The 12594-nt window shown below is 46.9% G+C and overlaps 1 protein-coding gene across 3 annotated transcripts in view; it reads right to left on the bottom strand.

The window, feature by feature from the left end:
• Positions 1-2355: 2355 nt before the first annotated feature.
• Ptpre (protein tyrosine phosphatase receptor type E) overlaps positions 2356-12594 on the bottom strand; it is a 146670-nt gene continuing 136431 nt past the window's right edge. For all 3 annotated transcript variants that reach the window (XM_075972586.1, XM_075972583.1, XM_075972585.1), the window contains 4 exons: positions 10802-10927; positions 9832-9998; positions 6962-7097; positions 2356-5323 (listed from right to left, as the gene is read on the bottom strand). In XM_075972586.1, the coding sequence (XP_075828701.1) occupies positions 5249-5323; positions 6962-7097; positions 9832-9998; positions 10802-10927 (504 nt within the window). In that variant the 3' untranslated portion in view covers positions 2356-5248. The remainder of the gene's footprint in view (positions 5324-6961; positions 7098-9831; positions 9999-10801; positions 10928-12594) is intronic.

Here is a 12594-nt window from a genome sequence, read left to right as displayed (position 1 = left end):
ATCATTGTTTCAGGCTGTTCATCGGCCTCCCTTGCCAAATGGGGTGATGATGGCAGGCTGGACAGAGAGGCCCTGGCCAGCCAATGGCCTAACCTGCTCACTTCTTTATCTGTGTCTCACATGCAGCTGAGTATTTACAGTTGTAAGATACTGAGTGAAGACAGGCATTTAGCAATTTGTGTGAGTCTGCGAGTTAACTTCTGCCATTTCATCTGCCACAGGATGTCTTTAATCATAAAGAATGGCAACAGGTTATTCCTAAGCAGACAGTTGAGGCTTCATAGGACAGGTGGCAGTTGAGCTGGCAGAAGACACTGGAAGAAAGAGCTCATTTTTGCCATGTTAGATGGTGTGAGGCATGAAAGTGCCCTTAACTGACTTAAATCTTAAGTCAAAGTCTTTTAAGTAACAGGAACACTGACTTGTTCTGATGTATAATTAGAAATGTCATATGTATGTAGGAAACTTCAGTCACCTGCACGCTGGTTGAATGGCCCACGGTGATGGGTGAAAAGCCTGTTTAGTTGTAGGAAATTCTGCCTGAGCTATGGCAGTACATTTTCTCACTGAGGTAACTAGTATTTCAAGAGCTCAAAGACTTGGCCTTAGGGCTACATGTGCTGGGTTTGAAAGGCTCATTCAGGACTTGGGAGATGGCCTAGTGAAGCACTGGCTATGTAAGAGCTGGGCATGGTGACATGGGTCTGTAACCCCATCATTGGGATGTAGGGTCAGGTAAATCCCTGGGGCTTGCTAGCCAGCCATCCTAGCCAAAATGGATCCAGTAAGACTATATCTTTCAAAAGAAGAAAGCCATGCCAGATCCTCCACACCTGACTGCTTGTGTGGGTGGATGAGTGTATCACACACACACACACCTGTGGCTACTACACAATAAACTAAAATGCTCACCCCAGGGTGACTCCAGTGCTCAAGACACATTTCATAGAACACATCCTTGATTTACGTTGGTGGGAACATGAGAGAAATACCTGTTTTCTTGGCTAATTTTGTAGTTGAGAACAAATATCCACCCATTCCTCAAGTGGTTAGCCACAGTCTCTAGCAAGGTCAGTTTCCTAGCAGAAACCATGGTGGGAGATTCCCAAGAAAGGGACATTGTACTTATTTTTGACTCTGTTTTGCTGTCATTTGCTCCTGCCCCTCCCACAACCAACTGCTGTCTTCTCTGTCCAAACACACCCCTGCACTTTATCTGTCTTCCTTGGAATGGCGAGCTTAGCTCCAGCAAAATTTCCAGGCCTCTGCACTTGAGCCACTGTGTAAGATTGGAGCAGATCCTTGGTTGGCAGCAGAAGCCAGGCACCTAGTGAGAATCAGCATTCCAAATGAAATTTTCAGCCCCTTGACTAAAACTGATTTAGTTTAATAGTGTGTAATCTGACTTGCCTGCTCATGGCAGTGTGACTTAGGGCAAGCCTGTCACAGTTTGACAGGCAGTTTTCTGGTCTATCGAATGATGTTCTCAGTGCTCCAGCTCAGGGCAGTCAGGAGGATTAACTGAACAAAATACTACTTGTAGCTGCTATAGCCTCTGGCCAGCGCTTTCAGTCAAGTTAATTAGGATCGTTTTCACAGGACCTACATGGCCAAGCTGTGTTCTGGGGTTTCCCCCTGGAGAAGGTAAGAAGATTTGAAACGCTCAGGTCTCAGCAGTAGGTTCTGCACAGTGTCCCAAACAAGGAAACTCTAGGCTAGGAATAATAGAATATTCCTCCTCAGTGGTTCTGATCTCTTAATCACAGCTAATTTCTCAGCCCCAGTCAGCCAGCACCAACTGTCCCAGGAAAGGTTTCACTTGGGTGGCGCTGCACTCCTGTCAGTTCCAGCTGACCAGAACCTACAGTCTTAGTTCAGAAACATCCAAGCAGCCTGACAGTCGTTGCTTCCCTCTGAAACTCCGCAAGACCAGCCTCCATGGTTCACACCTTTCAGCGTTATCGTCCAAGTTCCCACAGAACAGCTCACTAAAGCTCTGAGCACTCAATGGTTTTTCCAGCCCCAAATTTCAGATGCTTCCACCGTCTGCACCTACTCAACATGGTTAGGTCTGTCACAGCCTGTGTGTTCCAGGAGCCAATTGCTGTGTTAGTTACTTTTCCATTACTGTGTACCTGTACATGTATCTGTGTTCTCATGCACTTACACACACGCACATACATTTAAGTAAGACTCTAAATTGTCTTTGGTACCGGGGTTCTAACTTGGGGCGCCACACATGCGAAGTAAGTTCTTGACCACGGAACTACACTCCTAGCCCTCGTGCTAAAAGGACTTGGACTTTGGGCAGGGGAACGAAGTTCGGAAATGTGACCAAAGCAGCACAGGCACAGCTTGGTTTTCAGAGGTTTATTCTTGCATCAGGATGTTCTCGATCTTGCATTTTGCATGTCCCAAGAATTCAGCGACATTCACTGGTGTTATAATAAGAGCAAGATCAAACGGTAAATGTAATCAAAGAAAATATGAGAGTTGGCGACCATGACACATACACATAGAAAGATTGCACATAAATTAAACATGGTTTGGTTACAAACGAATATATATATATATATCAGTAAATACATGAAAAAAAAACCCAACAACATGGCCATGTCTCCAAATGCTGAAACACAGGTATCAGGCTCATTTTAAAAAGTTTTTAAAAACACATAAAAAATACCTTGGAAAACACAGGTGTGTATTCCTCATTCATCTAGCACGTGGAGAGAGTAAAGCAAGTCACACAGTGACCAAAGAACGCACTTGATCAGAACACTCAGCTCTGATTGCTATTTGGCATTTGGACACAACTGCATGCAACAGAGAAATGAGAAGGTTGTTGTCGGAGCCAGGCTGTTCACTAGAATATACCGGACCTTCTTTGACTGAAGAAAGAAGGACATGTCAGGTACACAGAGAAGATGCTGAGGCCCCACTTAGGATGCCCCTTGCATACCAAGGTTCTTAGGGAAGCTGAATTTGGCTGTGGCATTAGACAAAAGACTGGAGGGATTTGCTCCTTCAAAGAAATACAAGTGCTGCCACAAATGTGCCCACCAGAGGGTGGTTTCTGTTTCTGGAATGAGACAAGCTGCTTAAAAACAAGTGGGCCTCCTATGGGGGAACCTGGGGCAGCTCTGAGGTGAGGGGAAACACACAAATAGAATATTTTTTCTAGATAACCTGAAAAGGTCTACCCTAAAGGCATTTCTTGATACAAGAGATGCCTGGGATTCTGAGTAACTAAGTTGGGGTGCCAAGGCGCATGAATGAACTTTGGCGTGGGTGCAGTTGGCTTGGGGTGCAGAGTGGAAGCTTGCTGCCCTTTGTCCTGCTTCAGTCAAAGAAGGCCATTGGGCTTGAGGTTTAACATGAAAAAAATGAAACCACTGGCCAGGAAAGCCTCCCTCCCCCCCTCCCCCCGCTCTTCCATCTTCTGCACAGAGAAGGGCAGGACCTGCTCCATCCAGAGCCAGTCCTGGGTGCAACCGGTGGCCATGACAGAAGCTTCACCCTGCTTTCACCCTGAATGCTGGGCACCAGCTAGTGCCTCTGGATGGAACTGAGAGCTGTGGGATATAAGGGAAGCTTGGTGACTTGTTCACCTGTAGGAGGCGGTGGCCGATTCTGGGGTTGTCCCCATACACACTATAAACAAACAAATACAAGCAGTGTAATAGGCAGCCATGATCGGCCCTCCATGGAGATGACAAATAAGGCCTTAATATTTTCATACCACTTTTAAATAAAAGTATCCAAACTGCGTATGTTCAAAGCCTTCGGTGAGTTAGACCAGATGTCTTTTTTGTTGTTGTTTTTGCATTGTGCTCATCTGCTAGGCACCTAAATGCCATAGGAAGATCATATTGAAGTCTGTGTTTCCGCATTCACCCTGCCCCCCCCCCATTCCTTCCCCTAACCTACTCCTCTCTGGCAGTGTGCCCATCACGGCCACTTGGGTTCAGAGGCCTCAGCAGCATTTCCATCCAAAGGTAAGTTAGATTTCAAATTAGGATTCTCTCTCTCTTGAACACCAAAGAGTGGGATGTTTAAAAAACTGTACAAATCTAGACTTGAAGATTTCTTTTCTTACAAATCATCTTAACTTTTTACAAAGAAAATCCGATATACCAAAATGCCTGTCAGGAAGTTTACAGTACACTTGCTTGTGGTCATCCTACTGTGTGTGTGTGTGTGTGTGTGTGTGTGTGTGTGTGTGTGTGTGTGTGTGTAAAACACTTTATTTTAATGAGGAAGGGAAGGAAGAAGTTTTGCATTGAGCCTGTGGGCTCAGTTAATGTCAGCACAGGAAGCTGGGCCAGTGGAAGGGACACTGGGAATGAACTTGGCTGGATTCTGAGCCAGACTCACAGGCAGATGGGCAACAAGTGGTTGCTCAGGAACACAGCTCTGATGGCTAGTGTAGGGAGGGATACTGCAGGCCTGTGAGACGGGATGTCCTGGGACCAGCATCTCTTCTCATTGAGTCTCCAGTGGCAGAGACACAGCCTTTCATAAATAAACGGCTATAAAAATTCACTGGGAAGCCACCATCTACCCTAGTGGGTCTGAGACCCAGATTTAGATGGCAAGATCTGAATTTTATTTTTAATGTATGTTTTTGAGACAGAATCTAGGCTGGCCTGGGCCTGAAGTCAGTCCTCATGTTTCAGCCCCTCAAGTGCTAGAGACACAGGTACACACTGCCATACCCGGCTCCTCCTCTGATCTTCCAAATGTAAAGATGAGCCACAGGACTGAGGCCTAGAACTGTCCCAATGCCTCCATCTGTACTGTTTGTCACACCCCGATGCCCTGGATGGATGCAATGGCTGGCAGGGAGAGTAAAGGTGTCCTGATTCTGAGTCCTCAACAGTTTCCTCCACAAGGGGCTTCATGTTTAGTGTCTTTCACAAACACATTTGACATATTAAGAGCTACATTTAAAGATGCATGACATGTGACATCGCATGATGTGAATCTTACAGAATTAAGATATTGACTGATATTAGCAGAAATATATATCTTCCCAGATAGTATTTGACCTTAACAATTATTCCCATTTTTTAAAAAGGACATTTAAGACTTAATAATAACCTTACAGCAGATAGCCTTTAGAACATAACAAAATATATACAAAGGAATTAGGAAGGATATTAATGTCCACTAGGAAATAAATTAACATTATTTCTTTTTACAAAATATACTGACCATTAAATTAAAAACTATTTTAAGGCAGGAATCTTCATTTGAAATTAGCATAATCAGAAAATATATCAATAAAATCTTGTACCACTTTGTAGCAGAATTCATATTGCTCCTGAAAAGAGAACAAGAGTGTATTAATAAGCTGCTTCTCTCATACTTGATGCATTTAATCAAAAGATGCATTAGAGACCCAGATGTCAGTCAGTCTGTTGACGCCCCAAAGTCTGTGGTTCCTTCCCACACATCAGCTTCTGTTATGTAATGCAGTTCTTAGGGACAAGACATTTTCTAAACCAAGCTGTTTTTCTATGAGGAAAACATCAATTTTCAGTTTCGTTCTAGTGTATTTTCAGAGAGGCCTTAAGAAAACATCTCTACTTTTCATACTGGCATTGAAAAATATTTCGCGACTATGTGTGCACATCTGTGTGTGTATTTGTGCGTGTGCAGGTACACATGTGTTTGCTTGCACATGGAGACCAGAGGTTAGACTCAGGTGTCTTTCCTCAGGTGCTGTCCACCTGGGTTTTGAGACAGGGTCTCTCACTGGCCTGGAAGCTGTCAAGGTTAGGCTGACTGCCTCTGTCCCCAGGAAGCTTGCCTCGACCTCCCAGCTGGAGGTAAAGCCAAGTATATACCATCAGGCCCATCTTTTTTTATCTTTTAAAATTATTGTGGGTTCTGGGGAATGAAACAGGTCCTTATGCTTTCAAGACATGTGCTTTATCCTCTTCCCCAAGGCCAGGAAGCAAGTGCGTGTGTGTGTGTGTGTGTGTGTGTGTGTTACCTGTTTGTTGTTTTGAGACAGAGTTTCACGTTGCTTGGCCTAGCCTGAACTCACACAGTAGCCAAGAATGACCTTAAACTCTTGATCTTCCTGTCTCTACCTCCCAAGTGTTGGGATTATAGGTTTATGCTGCCACAGCTGGATGAAAACCACTTCTGAGGTGGAAAAAAAAACCCCACCACAGTCTTCACATTGAAAAATAAAGTTCACAGTGCCTAATTTCCAACTGTTAGGCGAATGAATCGCATGGTTTTATAGTCATATACATTTCATTAGACTTTGCAAGACTAAATGTCTTAGGCTCACGTGGGGCCTTTCTATTATCGTCGTCACTAACACCTGTCTTTGCCCATGGTCAGGCTGCCTGTCAAGAGTGGTTAGTGCGGAGAATGAGCAGGTGGGGGAGAAGTCCTAATTAGGAGGCTCTGGGAAATGCCGACCAAGAGCAGCCTTGACAACGGCACTTGCCCCTTCAGCGTGAAGCGTTTTGGAATCCAGGGCAGAATTTCTCCCTCTCACCAGGAAGGGTGCACTGGGGAAGGAAACTGAATATGTAGAGCAATCAGATGTTAGGAGACTCCCCCAGGCAAGACCCTCAGAGGGGCCTTGAGGTTGAGGGAGACCTTCCAAAGGCAAACAGACTGAAGGCAAGAGCGGAACACTGAAAATAACAAGCTGCAGGGCTTTGAACTTCAGGGCTGCCTTTGAACTCTGTAACAGTGTTTTTAAATGGAAATAAAATTTGCGCAAGAGCTCCTCCTCTTGAGTCTTGTTGGAAAGACTTCCCTCCTAAGACCCGGGGAAAGCTTGACTGTGAAAGGCTGTAGGTGGGTCAGGCACTCTGGGAAATGAACCCTGCTCCCCCTCCCTTACAGCAGGCGCTCCTTTAATAAAGCCGACAGCAAATACATGAAACAATTCTGGACTGACTCTCCTGGAACATCGGATCGTTCAGGATCTTACCAGGGTTTGCACCATGTGTGGTCTCTGAAGTCTTAAGCTCTTCACAGCTTGAAACACATCGAGGAGTCCCTCGGCTTTCACTCGCTCCAAAATGTTGCTGAGTGCTATGAACGTACCTGTCCGCCCTGCTCCCGCACTGTGGAGGGAACGGACAGAGTGAGGGCAAAGCGAGCAGGGGTGCACATGGGGAAGAGACCTGGGCACTTAGCACCACCACCCCACCCCCGAGTGCCAGGGCAGAGCTGAAGCATCAGTCACAGAAGGGCGCCCACATCTGACTGCATCTGTATGTTTGATGCTGTTTACGTGCATATGCTTGTGTGTGTGCATATGCATATGTGTGTGTGCATATGATTGTGTGTGCATATGCTTGTGTGTGCATATTCTTGTGTGTGTGCATATGCATGTGTGTGTGCATATGCTTGTGTGTGCATATGCTTGTGTGTGCATATGCTTGTGTGTGTGCATATGCATATGTGTGTGTGCATATGATTGTGTGTGCATATGCTTGTGTGTGCATATGCTTGTGTGTGTGTATGCATATGTGTGTGTGCATATGATTGTGTGTGCATATGCTTGTGTGTGCATATGCATGTGTGTGTGCAAATGCTTGTGTGTGCATATGCATGTGTGTGCATATGATTGTGTGTGTGCATATGCTTGTGTGTGCATATGCTTGTGTGTGCATATGCTTGTGTGTGCATATGATTGTGTGTGTGCATATGCATGTGTGTGCATATGATTGTGTGTGTGCATATGCATGTGTGTGCATATGATTGTGTGTGTGCATATGCATGTGTGTGTGCATATGATTGTGTGTGTGCATATGCATGTGTGTGCATATGGTTGTGTGTGTGCATGCATGTAGAGGCCAGAGGACTATGCTTGTCGTCTTACCCTGTAGCTTTCCACCTTCTTTCACGGAACCTGGAGCTCACTGCCATGGCTAGGCTGGCTGGTCTCCAGGCTCCCAGGGATGAGCTTGTCTATGCCTTACTAGCACTGAGAAGGACAGATATGCACCACCTCACAAGGCTTTTCATGTAGTAAAGGCTCACGCTCGCACAGCAAAACACTATCTTGACTGAGCCATCCCCTAAGCCCCTCGAGTGCAGCTTAAAGGATCGCTTATACACATAATACACCAAGAAGCAGCAAACAGAACCCTGCTTGCTTCCCTAAGCATGGTAAGTAGTCAACATACTTACAACATATGTATGTTGTATGTGGGGACAACACAGAGACTTTTCAGTGGTACTCACAAAAAGTATGGTCCCTTGCCTGCCTGTCAGCTCAGCATTGCCTAGGAGCATTAGAAATGCTAACTTTTTCTTTTAGGTATAAGGAGAAGAGATCCCGGCAAGTGCCAAGGTCTAGATTCTGGAGTAAATTGGCACCTAAAGGTGGTGTTTCAGGAGAGGCATGATAGGAAATTCTCTGCTAGGAACAGTGAGCTCCCCTGCTGGTCCTTGGCCTGATGAGCCAGGTCTCTCAGAAGGGGTCTGGGAGAGGCTAAAGAAGGGCACCTTTTCCAGTGGCCTCTGCTAGGGCAGGGCTGTCCTTGGACCTCTTGGAATCTCCACAAATGTGGGCTTCCTCTGACCTTCATGACCTACTGTTGTGGTTCCCCATGTCTGCCACCTGCTGCCCCAGGCTTGTAGAACGTCTCTCCAGCATCGCAGAGCAAAGAGACACTCATTTCTACTGCCTTGTCAGGGAGTGCCAGAAAGGCTCCTGGGACTAAAAACTGAGGTGTGAGCGCCACTTGCTGGCCAGACGTGGAGTACGCTAGGCGGGTTATCCACACAGGGAGAGTATCCATCCCTCCCATTAAACGGGGGCGCGGGGGAGGGGGCTCCTTGGAATCAGGGATAGGGTAATGGGTGGAAATTAAGAGTGTCCTAAAGTGAGTCAAATGTTCAGGAAATGAAAGATGCACAGCTCCAACAGCTAGTGAGAATCACCCCCCCGCCCCCCCCCCCCCCCCGGCCCAAAGCATCTTAAACTGCTGCTTGCCAGGGCTATGCAAGTGTGGCCAAGATCACTGCAGTAGGTAGCATAGTTCTGACAGGACCTACCCAGCCAGGGATGTAGGGGAGCTAGGGGTCTGTCACACATCCATTCTTTCTCTATATGATGCTGGCATAGGCCTGGCTAGTTGCCACCTCTAGGGACAACAGGAATATGTCTCTACCCTTGAGCCTGATTGTGGGTATTATGAGTGTTGGAAGAGTGGGGTCTGGGGAGATGCTTCAGTCGGGAAAGTATTGGCTGTGTGATACTTGAGTTCAATCCCCAGATGCTCCATGAAAAAAGCATGCCCTGGGCTCCCTGGCCAACCAACATAGCTTAATCAGTAAATAGGAAACCAAATGAAGGTGGTTCACACCTGAGGTACGACACCTGGGCTTGACCTCTGACCTTCATGGCTTACACTTACGTAACTTCATGTTCAATGGGTCCTCATATTCCATCCTGTGCTATCATTAATCTACATTGGGGAGGTCAGTAGGGGTGGGGCAGCTAGAGCCAGAGCTGCCTGCTAGAGTTGACACAGGCTAGCTGAATTCCGGAAGGACATCTGAGGACTTTTCCTGGGACGTTCATGTGACTTCAACAAGACATAGTACCCTGTGCCCATTCTGAATCCTCCTGGAATATGTGTTCTGCATGCGTAATGAACTGGCATTTATGCACATCTGTGAAGTTACATGTGCATGGATGAAAGGGAAGGAAGGTGACAGTCTAGGGAAACAATCCCCGAGAGCAACTCTCCAGCGCCCCCTAGTGGCAGAGTAGGTCTCTAGAAACATTCCGGCTGCTTTGGCTGGCCAGCCAGGACAGGGCGCCGTGGGGCAGGGGCAGCTCACCTGCAGTGCACGGTGATGGGGTGGTTGCCGGTCTGCTGCTGCTGCTTCTGCACGGCCGCGATGAGGTCGATCATGCCTTTGCCCTCGGCTGGGATTCCAACCTCAGGCCAGCCATGGAAATGGAACTGTCTCACCATGCGGACTTGCTCTTCCTGGCGGGCCAGGGGCTACAGATGGGGAGAAGTCTGGTGAAAACTGGCCCACATCCTGCCAGATATCTGCCTGCCTGCCCACGGGTCCTTCTGGGTCTCAAAGCCCCACTTAGGCAGGCCAGGGTTCTGGCTAGCCATGACTATGCTTTCTTCTAGACCCCCCCCCACGAGGCTCTGCCCAGCCCTTTTGGGGGGCCTTGGTGGTTTCACTTGCCAAGTGAATAAATGTGATAAGACTCAGGTTTCTTGGCTCTGGGTTCCCATCATGGGCTGGAGGTAAGCCCAGTGACTCGGGTAGCCCCCTGCTGGGCCCGAGGGAACAAGCATTTGCACAGGTGCAGCTTTCCTGAACCGACTGTCTCAGTTCAGAATTGAGTACAGCCTGGGAACTCCTCTGCCTCTCACTGCACCAGACAGTCCAGACTTTGTGTGGTTAGGGTTCAAGGTCCAGTATGGACAGGGACAGTGAGAGGTTCTGGAAGGGGCCTAAGAAGCCTGTCTACCTTCCTTCAGGTCCTTCTTTCCTCCAACCCCAGCTACGGTCACTCTCCCCAGAAGCAGTGCGAGATAGCAAAGTCCAGTAAATTAACCTCTTTGTCATCAGACTCATCCTTCAGCAAGAGGCAGGTGACCACAGAACCAGAGTTTCATAGGATGCCTATTGCCAGCTGCTCCACTGGCCCCTTGGGGTTCCCTGGGACTTAGAAACAGGTGGATGGTGACAGGTACACGGTCTGCCCTGATGGAGCAGTAAGCACATATAGAGTGGTGTGCTTCCTGAGGTCCACTAGAGTTTGGGGGAATCACAGCCATAATACCTGTTTAAAGGTAACCAGGAAGTCCCGTATGCTGATGGCTTCAGACAGGGTGTCACTCTTTATTTCTATGGTTATATCGCCATGTGTCACGGAGCCCTCTGTTGGCCAATACTGATAGCATTTATCCTAGGGGAGACAAAATAAGATGTTCGGCTGTGGCCACTTACAGTGCAGAATGGATGTTGGGCCATTTCATGTGACCAGAAAATCTTATGTGAACATGGATATGAATCCGTTAGTGTCTGTTGATGTGAGCAGAGATCAGGTCTGGAAAGACGCTGATCTACGGAACTGTGATACATGAGAGGATGAAAGACTTAGTCAGTGGGAGGAATGTTGTGGAGCATTTGTTCACACGTGTGATGTGTCACTGTGATTGGTTTAATAAAGAGCTGAATGGCCAATAGCTAGGCAGGTGAGCATAGGTGGGTGGGACTTCTGTGTGGAATGGGGAACTCCATCTAGACGAATCTAGGCACATCAGAGGCGCTAGGAGACACTGACGAAGGTGGACATATGGTATGGAGAAGAGGTAGCTGAGCTGCATGGTAGAACATGGATTGATAGAAAACAGGTTAATTTAAGTTATGGGAGCTAGTTGGGGCAAAGCCTAAGCTAAGGCCAAGCTTTCATAATTAATAATAAGTCTCTGTGTCATTATTGGGGAGCTGGCGGTCCCAAAGAAAGTCTAACGACACTGGAACTGGAAGATGAAATCCCAGACTCACTGTGCAAGGCTGACATGAACACTGAAGAGTCTCCTATAATCAAGGCAGTAAACCACTAACACTACCTACATTTTGACTTGATCTGGAATATTCTTTTACTTTGAAGAACATTTTTTGTGTCTCACCAAATAAGAAGGCAGAAAAGATTGAACCATCCCTGAGGCAAACGACAGAAACAACAGCTTCCAAAGAAGTTCACTTTGCTTCGTTGACACCCATCATACAAAGGTAAGAGGATGCTGATGATGACAGCAAGGTGCTCGCCACCTGAAGTCAGCACAGGATGAGCATCGGCTGTATATGAAGAACTCTTAAAGCAACAGCAAAGCAAACAGCCCACTAGGGAAACAGGTGTTTCGATGCCTGATGGCTAATCTTGAGGGACACGTTGATGGGGTTTAGAATCACCTTGGAGACACACCAAGTCTCTGGTGGGGTTGTGTCCAGAGAGGTTCAACTGACAGAGGGAAACACACCTTGACTATAGATGGCATCACCCCATAGGCTGGAGTACCAGAATGAACGGACAAGAGAAAGTGAGGGGATCACATGTGCACATCTGTCTGCTTCCTGACTGCAGAAGCAATGTGAACGGATGCCTTGTGCTCTGGCTGCCATGAGGGGTTTTCCTTGTGCTCTGGCTGCCATGAGGGGTTTTTCCTTGGATTCATGATCCCAAGTAAATCTTTCTTTCCTTAAGCTGTTTTTTTTTCCTCAGGTGCTTTTTTCACAGTCACATCAGTGAGAAAAATAATAATAATAACAGAGGTAAAAAGCAAGGGGAAACATTTTATGCAAGAAAGAAGACATTTATAGATATGTAAGGTGATGTTGTACCTTATACGAATGAGAGACGCCAATCAAAGCCACAAAAAGCTAAACTAACATTCATTTAGCAAGGATCAGGGTGCCTGACAACTCCAGGCACTCTCAGAACACTAGGCAGGCCAATGAATACATCTTATTCCTTGCTGATATTCACTTTAAAAAACACTTTGGACAGCAAGTGAATTCTCACTCTTGGACAGTCTGCAATCTGACGTTTTGTCTACCTGGCACCTGCTA

The sequence above is a fragment of the Microtus pennsylvanicus genome, chromosome 5 (genome assembly GCF_037038515.1).
Source record: "Microtus pennsylvanicus isolate mMicPen1 chromosome 5, mMicPen1.hap1, whole genome shotgun sequence".
NCBI classification, from domain to species: domain Eukaryota; kingdom Metazoa; phylum Chordata; class Mammalia; order Rodentia; family Cricetidae; genus Microtus; species Microtus pennsylvanicus.
The sequence above is the reverse complement of the archived record's forward strand: the minus strand, read 5'-3'. Positions and strand labels throughout refer to the sequence as shown.